The 15,762-nt window shown below is 41.3% G+C and overlaps 1 protein-coding gene across 6 annotated transcripts in view; it reads right to left on the reverse strand.

Annotated features, from left to right (window-relative positions):
* Positions 1 to 15,762, reverse strand: part of HEATR5B (HEAT repeat containing 5B) — an 83,207-nt gene that overhangs the window by 53,760 nt on the left and 13,685 nt on the right. For all 6 annotated transcript variants that reach the window (XM_014517332.2, XM_025197617.1, XM_025197618.1 and 3 more), the window contains exons 8-17: positions 14,923 to 15,080; positions 13,073 to 13,322; positions 10,795 to 10,950; positions 8,688 to 8,938; positions 8,118 to 8,229; positions 6,711 to 6,863; positions 6,282 to 6,381; positions 5,619 to 5,728; positions 2,952 to 3,115; positions 1,920 to 2,095 (exon numbers count right to left, since the gene is read on the reverse strand). In XM_014517332.2, coding sequence (XP_014372818.1) covers positions 1,920 to 2,095; positions 2,952 to 3,115; positions 5,619 to 5,728; positions 6,282 to 6,381; positions 6,711 to 6,863; positions 8,118 to 8,229; positions 8,688 to 8,938; positions 10,795 to 10,950; positions 13,073 to 13,322; positions 14,923 to 15,080 — 1,630 coding nt within the window. The remainder of the gene's footprint in view (positions 1 to 1,919; positions 2,096 to 2,951; positions 3,116 to 5,618; positions 5,729 to 6,281; positions 6,382 to 6,710; positions 6,864 to 8,117; positions 8,230 to 8,687; positions 8,939 to 10,794; positions 10,951 to 13,072; positions 13,323 to 14,922; positions 15,081 to 15,762) is intronic.

Genomic DNA, 15,762 nt, shown 5'->3' on the forward strand with positions numbered 1-15,762 from the left:
AAGGGGAGGGGCTTCCGGTGGCAAAGGTTAGGTGCTAGGGGGTTGGACTTCTGGTCCCAAGATGGTAACCAGAGAGCAGGGCTACCTTTGTGGGCCTCGACAGCTTGCCACAACTCGGTAAGTGGCCCTCCACCCAAAATAATTGCCCACCCCTGGTGTAGACCAAATAAAGGGAACCGGGGGCCACAAGTATTCCTAAGGGCTTGATCAGAAGATAGCAGCTGCACAGATATTGTAAGAATCTGGCTTGCAAAAATGCAATTACTGTTAATGATATACTAGGACAAGGCTGCCCAACTGCAGTCCCAAGGGCCTTGCCCAGCTGCCACTTCTCTCATTGTTCTGACTGCAGCAGCAGTTGGGGTCTCCTCCCTCCTCTGGCTTCCATATCCTGCCCCTATCCAATGGGGCAGGACTGCATGGTATGGCACAGCCCACAGTGCTGGAGGACCCCACAGTCCAGGGCACCCATATAGTGTGGTGCCCCAGGGAAGCCTGTGGTCCAGTGTGCCCATGTGGCACAGGGCAGCAGGAGAGTCTGTGGCCAGGGAGCTGAGGGTGACTCTGATGCACTTGCATATAGGATGCGATGTGGGGATGCCCAGGAAGCCCATAGCTCATGCTGGTATGGCCTCAGCTGATGCACCTCAGGGGCATGTAGTCCCTAGCTGCTTAGAAGTTGGACATCCCTCCTTGGACAGAAGGAGAAAAAGATGCTAACTTGACCTTCAGATCCCAGTTTCACTTTTCAGAATTGTAAATTAGGAAAACCAGCTTTTAGTTCTAAACCAAACCTGTGTGATCTGGAACCCAGTCAGATTAAAATGAACACAGAATACCACAATCCAAGTTTTAAACAGTTAATATTCAGGACAGATTCACTCTTTGAAAAACAACACAATTCTCTTAAAACAGTGGCTGTCAACTGGGGGTATGCATACCTATAAGGGTACTTAAAAGGGTCATAGTGGTAAGCAGAACTCCGCGTGCATGCGCGCAGCCACAGCACAGAACATGGGCAGCCAATAGCACAGTCTGGCCACGTGGAGAGCAGCTCCTGCCACTACATGCGCCCCAGGAGGGCATAGGGGGCACGTGCCTCCAGATCTGTGCATGGGGCAGGGTGGGGCAAGCTGAGGTTAGGGCTGCGCCGGGCTCTTCCTGGCAGGGGCTGGGCTGTGCTCGGGGCAGGCAGTGGTTGGGAGGGTGGTTGGGGGGGAGTTACAGTGAATTCTGGAGTGGCTGCAGCCCTCCAACCCCCCACTCCCAGAGGCCCTGGCAGTGAGGGAGGGAGTGGGGATGGGGCAGGTGCTGCAGAGCTAGGCAGAATCTAAGGGGCGCAGGGCAACAGCAGCTCCCACCACTGGGAGGGCATGGGGCGTGTGTGCCCCTGCATGTGCACATGGGGCATGGCAAGCTGTGGGCCAATGTGGACTGGAGTCAGGGCAGCACTGGGCTATTCCCAGCAGAGGCTGGGAGAGGGGTTGGGGGGGCTACAGCCCCTCCCATAGCCCCCTCCCAGCGATGCTGCCACTCACCCTGAGCACAGTCCGGCCCAGCCCCCACCAGGAAGAGCCCAGCACTGCCCCGGCCCCAGCCCACCCTGCCCTGCCCTGTACACAGATCCAGGGGCACGCGCCCCCCATGCCTTCCTGGGCTGTGTGCAGCAGCAGGAGTCACCCTCCCCGGCTGAGCAGCACCTACCCCTCCCCGGCTGAGCAGCACCTACCCCTACCCCCCACCCCGGGCTTTGATCTGCATGCCCCCTCCCACCTTAAAAACAAGAAAAAAAATCTAAAGGGGTACAGGAGGTGAAACTTTGAGACAGAAGAGGTATACTTGTTAAAAAAGGTTGAAAACCCTTGTCTTAAAAGAAGAAAATGTCCACCATCTCCTGGAATTGCACAATTTAGACTGACCTGTGCTTGTAAGAAACATGAGGAAAAACCACACCAAAGAGAGCCACAGAGGCATCTATGACTGATACTCCAAGGGGAAGGGGACCAGGCACTGCTTCACCAGCAGGGATGCGCAAATAAATAGAAGATGGATCGTGTTCCAAAGCACCACTTCCAGAGGCACTGTTTGGCTGAAGCTGCAAAATGCCACAAGATATGAATACTTTCCAAATACATCTTCATACATACATCTTCTGAACTAAAACTCGGAGGTAACCAAAACAGGACATACAGCAGCTTATAACTAGAAAACATATCAACAGGAGCTCTCCAACTACTGTGTCCCACTTATCCACATATTTGTCTACAGTACCAGATAAATCCCTGGAGTTTCAAAATAGTTAACACTTTGATGCAAATGTAGTTTCCATCACTGTTGTGAATGTTAAGACAAGTGAATTAGAGACAGGCTGATCAAATTTGGTTCTAGTTGCAATTACAACTGTAAAAGTTGCAAAGTGATATTTCAGGAGAAAACAAAATCTTAATTCTTTCTTAACTTCAGTGGGAGGTGGAAAGGCAACATTAATTATCAGTGTAGACAGGAAAGATTCCCAAAGTGGACAAAATTAAAGCTTTTGAGATGGTCCTCTTTGACATACAAATATTTCTATAAACTCATCCACTAGTATATTATATAATTCCAAAATAATATGCAGAAAAGTAGAATTTGTGATACCTTGTCTGAAAAAAATGATGGGACTCTTGCCAGATCTAGGAAAATCTAATTAAACTTTAAAAAAGGATAGTTGACTAGCCACAACTTTGAACTATATAATATTCTTTACTAACCTTTTTTTGTATCTAGTTTTATCACAAATTCAAACTGAACTCAGTAGGCTTTAAACCTATATAATCTTATAAAACAGGCTTAGAAATCAGGAGCATTACTACTCCCTTCTAATCCATATTAGGAGTAGTTTTTAAGAGTTCTGGATTTTGTTAAAGAGTGCCAATGTAAAGTTTAATTTATTTTTTTTTAATTTTTATCACCTGGTCTTCAATTGATTTATGATCCGTCTCCTGCAGCCAAGAGCCCAAAAGAACACTGTCATCATAATGGCAGAGAGATCTGAGAAGTGATGTAGTTGTATTAGCAGAGTTGTCTGTTAAAGTAAACTCTGCCACCAGCTCCCGAAGAAGTGCATTAAATGATCCTAGAAAAAAGAACTGTACATTAGAGTTGATCATTTTTGCCTCTCATATAGCAGCTTTCATCAATGGATTTATTCTATAAATTCAGGCAATCAGCAATACCCTGATTTAACAAATGGAAAACTGAAACACAGAGAAGTAAATCTGACTAGCCCAATGTCAGGAACAGAACTGCAAACAGAACCTAAGAACTCACTATGTCCAGAACCAGTCCCTTAAACCTAGAGATCATGGCAATTCCTTCAAGACTACAGTCCCAATTTTGGGAACACCACTTCACACATGGTGCTGCTAAGTTAATTTAAAGTACTGAGGTATTACTGTGAGGAACTGCACAATCAGAGTCTATTTTTGTAAATATTATAAAGTAGCACACAAGCCACAGCGGAAAAAAAGAAATGTATTATTGCTCTTTGTCCAATCTAGAATGCTAGCATACTTACTCCACAATGCAGTAAATTTGCATCCAAGTTTAGCAATAACTGACATGCAAAGGGAAAAACAAAATAAAATAACTGCTTCTGGACCAGAACAGATGAAGCATTTGAAAAATGTATTATAAATGTTATGTTTTGTGTATATTTACTCGAGGACTTTTTTTCATTTTCTAACAGTTTAGATACCAATAGAGTAAGTGATCCATAATTAAAATTCTCCAAGAAAATGTGCTCTGCAATAAGTAAATGAGAAGGTTGTCCAAACTGCAATTTTTTCATGATTATTTTGCAGACAACTTGTTAAATTTCCGAACACCTGAAACATATATTTTCCTCAACTACATCTATTCTTACATTAAAGACTTAGAAACCACACACTTAAGAAGTCGAGAAATGCAGAGTTAAGGAAGAATACTCCATCTTAACTCTACACTTTCCATACATACCTTGTAATAAAAGGGATTCTCAGCCTCCAACCCACAGGCCAAAGGCAGCTGCCCACAGGGCCGAGAAATCCAGCTCTTCAGGCTACCCATGGATTGGGAAATTAGGCAGAGAGGGAGCAGGGGCAGTACTGCCACCCCTTCCTGCTGCCAAAATCTCAAGTCCCACAGGGCAGATCTGAGCTGAGCCATGATTCTCCCCCTACATGGCCAGATCACAGCCAGGCCACACCCCCTTCCCTCTGAGCCCTAGGGCTGGGACCAGGCTGCACCCCCTTCCTCCCACAGGGTTGGACTATTCCCCCTTCCCCAGCAGGCCTGCATCAGGGCCAGGTCACAGCCCTTCTCTGCTGTGGGGCCAGGATAAAGCCAGCCCAAGCCCCATCCACCATGGTAGCTGGATCAGGGCCAAGCTGTTCCCTTCCCCGCTCTCTGCAGCCAGATATGGCCCCACCAGAGCCAGCCAAGGGAGGGACTGGGCACTGCCCAGCCTGCCTGCCAGCCAAAAAGGTTGAGCACAACTATTCTAATATGTTCCCTCTTTGTATCACTTTATTTTACATGTTAAATAATATGTAAAATAACAGTTAAAATTCTTTAATGCCATTAAAACAGGAACTGGATCACATGTAGCAACCACAGCCAAGCCAAAACATACAAATCGCAAAAATAAATAAAATTACTTGTGTAATGCAATTTATTATATAATAAAATGTATTCATTCATTAGGGTGTTTCAGAAAGTAACACCAATTTCAAAATAAAACCTTTGTGTGTGCGCAGTTATTTACGAGACCACATCATTCCTTTACAGTCTTAAACAATAAGTTTGACAACACCACCATCAGCACTGCCCACTGCTGTGTAGTTTTCCACTTAACTGCACACAAAATGGTTATATTTTGAAACTGTCATTAGTTTCTGAAATGTGCTTGCACATTACATACTTTGTGAGCTATGTATTGTAATATGGAACACGCAAACTATTCATCTAAACCAGGAATGTCAAAGTCAGCCCATGCCTTGCAAGGAGCCCTATGTTCAGGGTCTGGTCCAACTAGATCTGCAGAAGAAGTGGAGGCTGCAACAAGATCAGAAGTGGTAGCAGTGGGGCAACAGCCATGGGCAAATGACTGCTTTCAGCATAAGCAGAGAGGCAAGCATCAGCCAGGGGCTAAGAGGTCCCTTACCACAGGAGAGAAAACAGAACAAGCAGCCCAGCAGGTTGAACAGGGATATGTCAATACCCCCTGCCACCAAGGAACATGTCTAATAGGGCAATGGGACCATGCATTATGCAACATGCCTCTTCCCAGCACTACCCATGCCCTCAAATTCCCTGGCCCACCAGTACTCTAGCAGGCCATATATTTGACACCCCCAATCTAAATAACCGTATTATATTTAAGAGCAAGGAACATAGTATTTGAATGTTAGAAGATTTCTCTCTCTTATAGGTATTATCTTTTATTTGGAAATAGCAATATGGAATCTTCTTATTCCTGTATTTATACTAAAATAACAGAACTTTGATATCTGAGCCTCAAGAACCACTCCCCAAGATTACATCAAAAGAAACACCTCGTACATGTTTTAAAGGAAATGACCATATATATCGTTATTTACCTTCATAAGTTTTTGGAGGTAACAAAGCCAAAATGTCATAAAGTCTTAATCGGACCATAGCTGCACTAGCTTTAAGATGAGCTCCATGGGCTTTAATAACTGATGGAATACTAGTGTGTGAAAAAATAAAAAATAAAAAGAGTTTAAGTACAGAAATATACAGCATTTACAAAATTTCTTTGCCATGTGCATTTCATAGCTGATATAATAGTAAATAGTTCGGGAAACTATTTGGAGCAACACATTTAATTTATCAATTTATTTTCATATGTAACAATACTTAGGGGACCTTTATTAATTATAAAACTAGTATTATATACCCTCATATAGAATCCAAATGTAATAGTAAATCACTATTACTATGAATGTCCAAATGGTCCAAAATTTAGGTTCTTTAATAATAAACTTTCACAAAATACTTAAGACCTAAATAAATATTTTCATTAAATTTGAAGACACAGAACTGATCAGTAATAAAAACAGGTTAAGTTTATTCTTAAATATCCTTTTTGAGTGGGAAGAGCAGAAAAACTGCTAATATTTTAGCTTATTAAATGTGTTGAATTTTGATAACTTTATCAGTTTATAGCAGCAATAAGGATAATTTTAAATGTCCAGTTAAATTAAGCAGAGAGATGGAAAAATGCTTAAGTGTCTACTTACTGTGACATCATTGTCATGGCACATTCTATAGGTGTCATCAATTTTCTGATTACATCTTCAGTAAGCAGTTCAGGACAGTGAGCAACAAAACTTCTCATAGCTAATAATGGAAAATTATTTCAATGCTTAATTGAAACAGAAATGGAAATTAAAAATGACACCAATTAACCAAAATAGGGATATTAATAGGTTATCCATTAAGCAACAATTAACAGATCTATTTGTATTAACCCTATAAATGAGGTAAGTAATAATAAATAATAAATTATTAAAAGTAAGTAAAAAATTAAAACTTTGTTTTCTTTTTCAAATTTATTTTGAAAAAAAAAAGATGTGAAGTTACAAAGTCTTTGTTATTTGCAATTTTGAAATTAACATGCATTTAATAAAACAACACAAGAACTTTGACCACTTCTTTGTAAGTCTTACCACACAGAGCTCCAGCACGACCTTCCAACGTTACTTGCCATGTAAAAGAATCTCCTCGTGCCTTCTCTGCTTCCAGCTCCTTCAAGGAACGAGGAAACACGTTTCTCCATAACAGCAGCATCTTCGGTAGATGGTAACGAACAACTGAAGGACCTAACCAAGAAAATATTAATCTGAAAATATTAATCTGAAACTGCAGTACCTATTTTTAAATAGAAATATACTGGGAATTTATAAGAACAAATTTGAAAATGTTAAGAACAAAAAACTGAAACCATTTCACCTTAGCAGATTAACGAAGGGAAAAAAAAAATTTCATTTCCCAGTTAAAAGTGCTTCAAATAAATTGCAATGGTATGTTTATTTTTTAAATTACAGACACCTCTATTGACTTTGAGTTTAGTAACGTTTTGTTTTATAATTTGAGGCCAAATTTAAGAAGCCAATGTCCCTCTGAAAGTCCAGATTTTCATCAATTAATGAATGACTAACAGCTACCAATCTTGTTTTGGTCTTTACTTCATTGTATTCTTAGTATTCTGAGTAAGACAAGTTCTTTAAACAACCTTCATCTCATTGTATTACTATTAGAAAAAATAACTGGTAGGTATTAACTAAATAACTGAGTGGTCAGTTCTTCCAAAAAGTTCTGTAAACTATAAATAACACTCCTGCAAGTTATTTTTTATATTTAAAAGTCTAGAAAAGGATAATCAAAGTAGTTAAATGCATCATTAGGCATTCTTATAATAAAATGTTACAGGTAGGATTATTTAGATAAGAAAGAACGAACTTTAGGTGGAACTTGACTGAGATCAAACTATTACAGTGCACTGAAAGCACCAAAGTCCTTTTTATCATGTCTCAAGAAATTAAAAATTCTCTCAAGAACATGAACATTTAAGAAGAGAATACTTAAATCTTCTCGCTATGTAATTTATTTACAGAACCCAAAGTCACAGAACAGAGCCAAATAATGGGTTGGATTTCAAGAACTACTACTAGATAATGTTAGGACCTTTAACACTTGCATTTGAGCTCGAGATGTGACATACTGAAATGGATAATGACATCTTGTACTGATAGGAGCAGAAAAGAAGTCCCTTTCCCTACTATAGCATGCATTACTTATTTAGTTAAGGTACATTACTGGTGTAGAGAGGTTCTCCTTTCTCCACATACCAGTTATGTGCTGTTGCTAGAGGAAGAACTCAACGGAAGATAACAGCAGTATGACCTGGTATGGTAATTCTTACTATCTTTCTGTTTTACACTTAAGTACTAATACTCCTCCTGTCCCCTAGCATTAGACTGGTACTGGATTGCTACTGCACAGCAAACATTTACTGAAAATCCAAAATGCCAGACAGGTTTAAAACAATATTAAAAAAAACTACTAGTACAAACCTAAAGACATAAGTGCTCCAAGTAAAAGCCACCCAGCTTGAGTGCGCTGTAAGGACAGTCTGCTGTTCTGAGCAGCAGTTCGTAATAGATCCTCAGCAATACTTACTACCATCTGCAACGATTATATACAATAATGGATTTACAATGCAAGTTAAATCACTTAAAGAAACTATCAGAAAATAGCTGTTACTTGTGCTATAATATAATGTAAAGATGTCTTCAAACCAGATAATTTGTGTTAAGAACAAATCACATGTTTCTTGAACAAACAACAGAGTGTTAGCAGTGATGACATGGACAACCTGTCTATGTAATCAACACATTTCTGACTGACATCCCAAAACACATTTCCATTAAACTAGAAAAAAGAAAACAAATCTGGGAAACACCTCATTTGAAATACAGAAGCTCATGGATTTTCTAACTATTTATCAGGTATGGGTTATTATCAATAAAATGTTAATGGTCAGTATTGCACAACTTGTAGAATTACATATTTCTGGATACAAATATCTTTAACTAGTGTTATATACTGTAGCTACACAGACTATAATTGCACTTTTATCTCACCTTTCCTTTTGCATGAGGAATACCTAAGGGACATTGATGTACTCCACCGAGTAAAGCAGCCATTGCAAAACTATAGCCACTAACAGCTTCAGGAGAGGTCTTCAGATTGTTGAGCCGTTCCGCACATCTGTCCAGAAATGGAGTCAACTGGAAAGGCAACGCTACAGCTACACAGCGCAAGCACCATGCAGCAGCAAGTCGAGCAGCCATGCTTGGATGAAGGAGAACTGAGGTTACGGTCTCCAGCAGCCCTGTGAAAAAATATAGTTTGTAACCATGCAATCAAAAACTGCTTCCTTATTACAATGTACATGGGTTCAAAATAAGGTTACAAAAGCAAACTTAATTCTCACATTTCCAAGCATGTGAAGTGCTTGACTTTACAACCCATGTCTTTTTAGTATATTTTTTGTATGTAAATGCCAATATTCAGTGCCAGATTTAGGCATAAACTAAGCAAGCTTCACTAAGTAAGCTTCAGCTTAGGGCCTCATATTATGAGGGGCCTATAAACCAAGCCCCGGGCTGCGAAGGGTCAGCTGCCAGACCAGAAGTGACCGCAGACCAGCAAACTGCAGCTCCACAGAGAGACTGTGACTCCTACCACAGGGCCCGCAGCAGTTGCGGTTGAGGTTTGGGCCCACCCCCCGACCCAGGGGGCGGAAGCATCTTTACTTGTGTTCTGGCCGGAAAGTCCGGCCACAGGGCTCTGCGTGGTGGTCTGCAGTTTGCTGGGCCGCAACATAAAAAGGTTGGGGACCCCTAGCATAGGGCCCCAACATGTCAAAATCTGGCCCTGCCTATGTTTTTAAAGAAAATAAACCGAAACAACAGAATTTCTATCGATGGCATCATACTGACCCCCACATAGTATATCAGAAAGGTTGGAACTGTCAGGTACGCAGGGAAGACCTCTGACACTTGAACTAATGAAGTAACTGATAGTGGTAACAGGCTGTAATTCTATATGTTGCACAGGGGATAAGATCAGTGGTTGGAAGAGACAGGTTTCATTCCAGGTTCTGGATGGGAGTGCATGCTACGTACAGACTCCTTCCAGTCTGTCCTTGTTACAATCCCGTCTCTTACTCCACCTACAACTGTAGTGATTGTTTCCCCATTTTCTCTGCACCCTATGATGTTCCAACCTAACAATTCCCAGTGTCCACATCTCTGGGCCATTCCTTGGCCTACTCTGTATACTACTCCTCAACCCAAAGTCAGTCTCCACCCTGCATCTACTCAGGCATTTTGTCACCCATCCCACCCTTCCAAGGAAGGGTCACCCTAGATGTGCTCACTTTCCCAATCTATTCCCTATGCCCTAGCTCTTGTCCCACTTACACTTGGAGCAGGCTGCTTCCCCCACCTTACTGCATGGGTACCAGCAGGGACAACCCTGAGGACAGAGAAAAGAGTTACCTTGTCCCAAGGTTCAGTGCCCCACTTGTAGTCATGGGAAGCAACTGTAAGAAAAGTCTGCCTCAACCCCAGAAAATGTAGAAGGTCATACGTGATGACACTTTTCAGAGATGTTGTTACCAAATTCAAATCCTACTGAAGGTGTGAGAACTGAGATGTTTAAAGTTTAACTTTGCCAAATGTGGTCTTTTTTTTTTTGTCTTTTTTTTGGGGGTGGGGGGGAGCAGGCAGCAAAAAGATGTATGCAGAGCACAAAAGCAATCACTTCTAAAATTTCAAGAGCAACATTTGGAGATGACAGATTTTTTTCCCCCAAGTAAAATGCTGTAAGACCAAACAAAATATTTTTCCTTGATATTATGACAGAAATGCTGAAACACTTCTGCTGAAATTCTCCAAACACTTAGCCTGAAACAGAAATCCAACACAGAAAATTTAGCATCTTTATAATGGCAAGTACTGAACAACTTGAATTACAGGAGGTACAAGTAGCTCCATCTATGACGAGCGCTAGGAACCAGAAAGAGCAAACTCACTCCAGTGTTTAAAGTTGTAATTTGAATTAAAATGCTTGAATAATTTTATAAACTTCATATAGACCAGTTTTAGCTATATTGATTTAATGTTAACTGGTCAATATGTCTTATGAAATGCTACATAGTACCATTCAACTTCACTTTCATACCTATGGAGGGTTCCTGAATAAGAGGAGATGCAGTGGCATTCAAGCTCTGAACCAAACTACCCAGCTCTTGAAGGGCACACACCATCACATGTTGGCTTGCAGCTACATCAGCAGCTCCTGATTTATTTTCACTATTAGCATCATTCACTACTGCTTCTGGAAAAAAGAAAATCAAAATATCCTACTAAACTCTTATCATTTCACACTTGAATGGATGTACATAAAAATCACTATAAAAGAGAGAAAGGAAAAATTAAGGTTTGCAGTTACATTAAAAATGCAAATACTCAGTTTTCTACCTCTGAAGGATTGGCAAAGCAAGTTCATTCAGTAAAAAGTAACATCTTTACAGTTATCAGCAAAGCCAAAGTAAATTGCCCAGCAAAGCATCAAGTTACAGTAGAATCTCAGAAATTACAGGGGGTGCCATTAAAATTAAAAAAGCCATTTGACTGAGAAATGGAGAGTTATAAAATGTCAAACATGACTATGAAAAAAATAGACATGCAGAACATCTATATGTGTACCCATATATGCAAAATATGTGGGAATAACACTATATTAGGAGTTTGGGATTCTGTATTAAGAATCTACATGCACGCACATGTGGACAAAGAATGTGTAACAAAGCTTACAAGAAAATGCAAACTACATTAACACTAAAATGACAGTATGAGACAAATGTAATTTGATGGATTCTGCTATGTATATTTCCATGACATCTATACTCTGATTCTTCCCCACTGTCTCAGCAGCAACACCTTGGCTTAACAAGCTATGCTCTGTGATAACACAGAAAAGATTTTGGTGTCTATTGGAGTCTTAGCAGACAATAAAATAAGTCTGATCAGGAGTGATTTTTTAGTCACAATTTAAATCTCCACCACCCCATAAAATAGCAAGGACTGATCCCTAGTAAGGAGGTACCAATTTGAAGTTTTCATTTCATCATTCTCGCACCGTGGGCGACTAGTAAAACAATTTTTAAAAACAGACAAAATTTGGGATACTAGGATTTTCTACTAACTTTGACTAAGCAAATTTGCTATGGAAATCATTGCAATGACATGCAGAAATCTCTGCTACTTAAAAAAATTAGTCTTTAGAGTAGAACCAAGCTATCTGGAAGACTTAACTCAACCTTGACTGAAAAAGTTATCTGAGCCATTTTGGAGCATAACTACAGTAATAATTCAGTAATACAGTAATCAACAGAGAAAAATACTGACTTGTAGGGGTGCACTGATAGAGATTTTGGGAGCCAGTACAAATACCCGATATTTAAGGAGGCATGCCGGCAGATACCAATCCAATTTCCTATATAGCTGGTAAGTCTGGTAAGCTCCAGCTGGTAAGTCTGGTGTGGTGGAAGGGGAGTGGGGAGGGAAGGAGTGTGGGAGGAGCAGATCAATGCCCCGCCGCGGTGAGGGCGCCAGATCTGCGCTGGGCAGGCAGGCTGGAGCCAGAGCTTTGCGGTGCTCTTCTTGCTGAGGGCTGGGCTTGGAGCAAGTGCCAGCAGCACTGGGAGGGGACTGCAGCCACCCAAAATTTTGCTGCAGCTCCGCTCCAACCATCATCGCGGCCAGCTGCTCGGCACAACCCCGGCTCAATGCCCTGCCTCCACCCACACGCCAGGAAGTGCTAGGGCTGCGCCAGGCAGTTGGCGATGGTGGCGCTGGGAGCAGAGCTGCGGCAAAATCTGGGGTGGCTGCAGCCCCCTCCCAGTGCCACCAGCGCCCACTCCGAGCCCAGCCCCGGAGAGAAAGGCCCCGTGCAGCTCCAGCTCCAGCCCACGGCTGCAGTCCACCTGCCCTGCTGCATGCAGATCTGGGGGCACATGCCCCCCGCTCTCCTGGGATGCAAGCAGTGGCCGGAGCCACCCCCCTCATGAGCTGCAGCTCTGCCCCACGCTCGATCTGCCCTGGCTCGGCACCACCTGCCCCGGCAGCACCTGCCCCTGCCCCTTCCCTCACCGCGTTGATCTGTCCCCCCCATGCCCCTTCCCTCCCCTCTCCTCTTCCACTACACCAGACTTACCAGCTGGAGGCAGCTCTCCATGCTGCCAGCTCTGCTCCTCAGTGACTGAGTGCTGTGCTGCAGCTGCACACAACATGGGCATTTATTGGCCAAATGATCAGCCCCATCAGGCCGATTTCCAATACAGCCACTTTTCTTTATAGAGATACTGATCCAATATCGGTGCACCTCTACTGACTTGGAAGACAATGACAAACATGGGCAAAACTAGAGGGCCATTCATAAGAAAAATGGTTCTTACCTACTGCCTTCATTTGTTTACCAATGGCTTGACAAATATCCTTGGCAGCTGCTATCTGTGCTTTCTCCCCTAATAAACTGCCAACAGTTGCTCTCAGGATAAAGGAAACACATCTTCGAGAGTATACCGCCTCCACATGAGTCTGTGTTGCACGGGGATGGGAAACTAAATCCAGAACATGGGACAAGAATGTAGCAAAGTTGCGCTCCAACCACTGACCTCCTAGTGTTGTAACAAAGACAACATAGGCCTGTAGATACAGATACATATACAAAGTGAATATAGAAACAAGAGGGGATACTTAGTATTCAAAGAAAAAAAGATTAATGGTACATCTGTACTGAAAAATATTTTCTACTAGTTGTGAATGAGGAGAGCAGAGAAAGCTAAATTAAATTAGCTCCGTACACCATAGTGAGACTCCTCCCAGTAACCAAGCTAACTCATTGTGCCCACATTATGCTGCATTGTGCAACGCAGACATAACCTCAGAAGCATTTCAGGAAAATCCAATTAAAAATGCACATTAACTGTTTTTTTCTAATGTTTTCATTTCAGACATGGCAAGTATATGCAGGATATGTTGTGGATAACTTGATCTAGTTCTTTATAGAAAATCTGAACTGGGGATTTAATTAAATGCCTGAAATTGCTATAAACTGATCGAATGAAAAAAAACAACAACCCCAAAGTCACTGAACACAATATTTTGCAAAACGAATGTTCTCAATCACTACAAATGTCACATAAAGACAGGGAGGTATGGGCTGGGAACGAGGAGGGAGGCCTCACCTACGTGTGAGACTCGGAGAATGTGGGTAGGAAAGGAAGGGAATATGGGAGAGAGAAAAAATGTTGTCTTCTGTTATGGCTGTGAACGGGGAATGAAAAGCAAGGCTGGGTTGGGCAGGGAGAGGGAATACTTTCCAGCAAGGGTAGCATATAAACTAAATAAATAAATGGTTATTTATTTAAAACTGTAATTCCACATCACACCAGTTAGGTAGAAGCCTACTATAACAGTGATATACATTTTGTCCATTACATATAAACCATAATTCTAAATTATGATTGTGTTCTATATTTATAGTCTTAAAAATAATTATGGCATGTGTAAAAGTACAAGGTGTTATATAACCATGAAACTTAACAAGATGCCTGGGGAAAAATGGAGCACACTATTCCTACCCTCTCCAGTTTTAAACTAGGTAACTGTGACCTCCGGCACCCCAGCAGATCCCAATACAGAGGCACCTTAGGAGAATAGATGAATTTAGGGTACACACTTTATCTAGAACACCAGCAGGTAGCCAGCACAGATTGGGTATAGGTGTGATGTTCTCCCTAAAGGAAACACAATTTAAACTACAAGCTGCATTCTGAACTATATCAATTTCTAAACAGTTTTAAGGTGTAGACAGCACCTGAAGTACTCTGTTATTTAAGGAACTTTTCTTGTATTTACTTACAAGAGCCAAAAATCTCAACCTGTGGTTATCATATATTGCAATTTAAAAATAATAATTAAAAAATTCAACCACTACTGCAAGTTAAGCAAAACATTTGAAAAGAATATTTATGCAGAAAAATTCACCTAATCTACCCAAATCACTAGATAAGAAATGAACCAGTGTGAATTCATAAGCTAATTTACAGAAACTACTAATTGACACAGTATATGGCACGGTTGTGCACTTGTAATGTTTTGGGACAAACCAGGGAATCACAAATCCGAGATTTTTTTTATTTTTTTTTTAAACACACACAGACCTGTAGCTAGTGTAATACTGTTCCTCTATTTTGAAATGAAGAAAGAGAAAAAAAGAACTTCTAAAAAAATTATTACAAACCTGTGTGACACCAACTCGTACTTCTCGATTGACAGACCCTCCTACTTTTAACATCTCTCCACCACTCTTTAAGAATCCAGACCCTCCTCGCAAAAACCCTGTGGCCATGAGTTCTAAGACTTCCTCAAGTGTAGCCCTCTTCACATTCTGACGCATCACTTGTGGAAGGAAAAAGGCAGTATTTCAATCAGAGATATAACAAGACCTCAACAGCAATGATTTGGAGAGTCCATTAACTATTCACACCACTCTTGCAGTTTTCCAGCTTCTGCTTTCTCTGTGCGAAAATGAAGTTTATTTCCTATATATGGGGACTTTTTACCATCTTTCCCTGAGCATAATGAAGGGTGCATGAGCCCGAAAGCTTGCAGGAAAAAAAAATTTTTTTTTGGCAATTTCTCAGTCAGTCTAATAAAAGGTATCATTTTGGAACCAAGAGTTCAAAATTTTTGCATTTCTTTTTGTCTCAGATCAACACAGCTACCACATACATCCCTGAAACATGGAAGATGCTGAATTTTAGCCAAAATCATCTTCTAATTTCCAGCCTATTCATTCCCTGTTTATATCCATCTGTTCTTGTATCAATACTGTCCATTACTTTACTAGTTCTTTCCCCCCCACTCAGTACTTGCTATCAAGGTATATACAGAGAGCAATCATGTCCCTTCTTGGCCTGTTTCACTACACTAAATATATCCAGCCTTTTTAGTCTTTTGCAGCATGCTCTCTATTCCCCTTATCACTCTAGTAGGCTTCCCCCGGTTTAAAATATTTTCTTGAACAAGAGTGACATGTGCAACTGGTGTCTCCCAAGTCTGGGGGAGCACTGGATCACTG

Source organism: Alligator sinensis, unplaced genomic scaffold (assembly GCF_000455745.1).
Source record: "Alligator sinensis unplaced genomic scaffold, ASM45574v1 scaffold489_1, whole genome shotgun sequence".
NCBI classification, from domain to species: domain Eukaryota; kingdom Metazoa; phylum Chordata; order Crocodylia; family Alligatoridae; genus Alligator; species Alligator sinensis.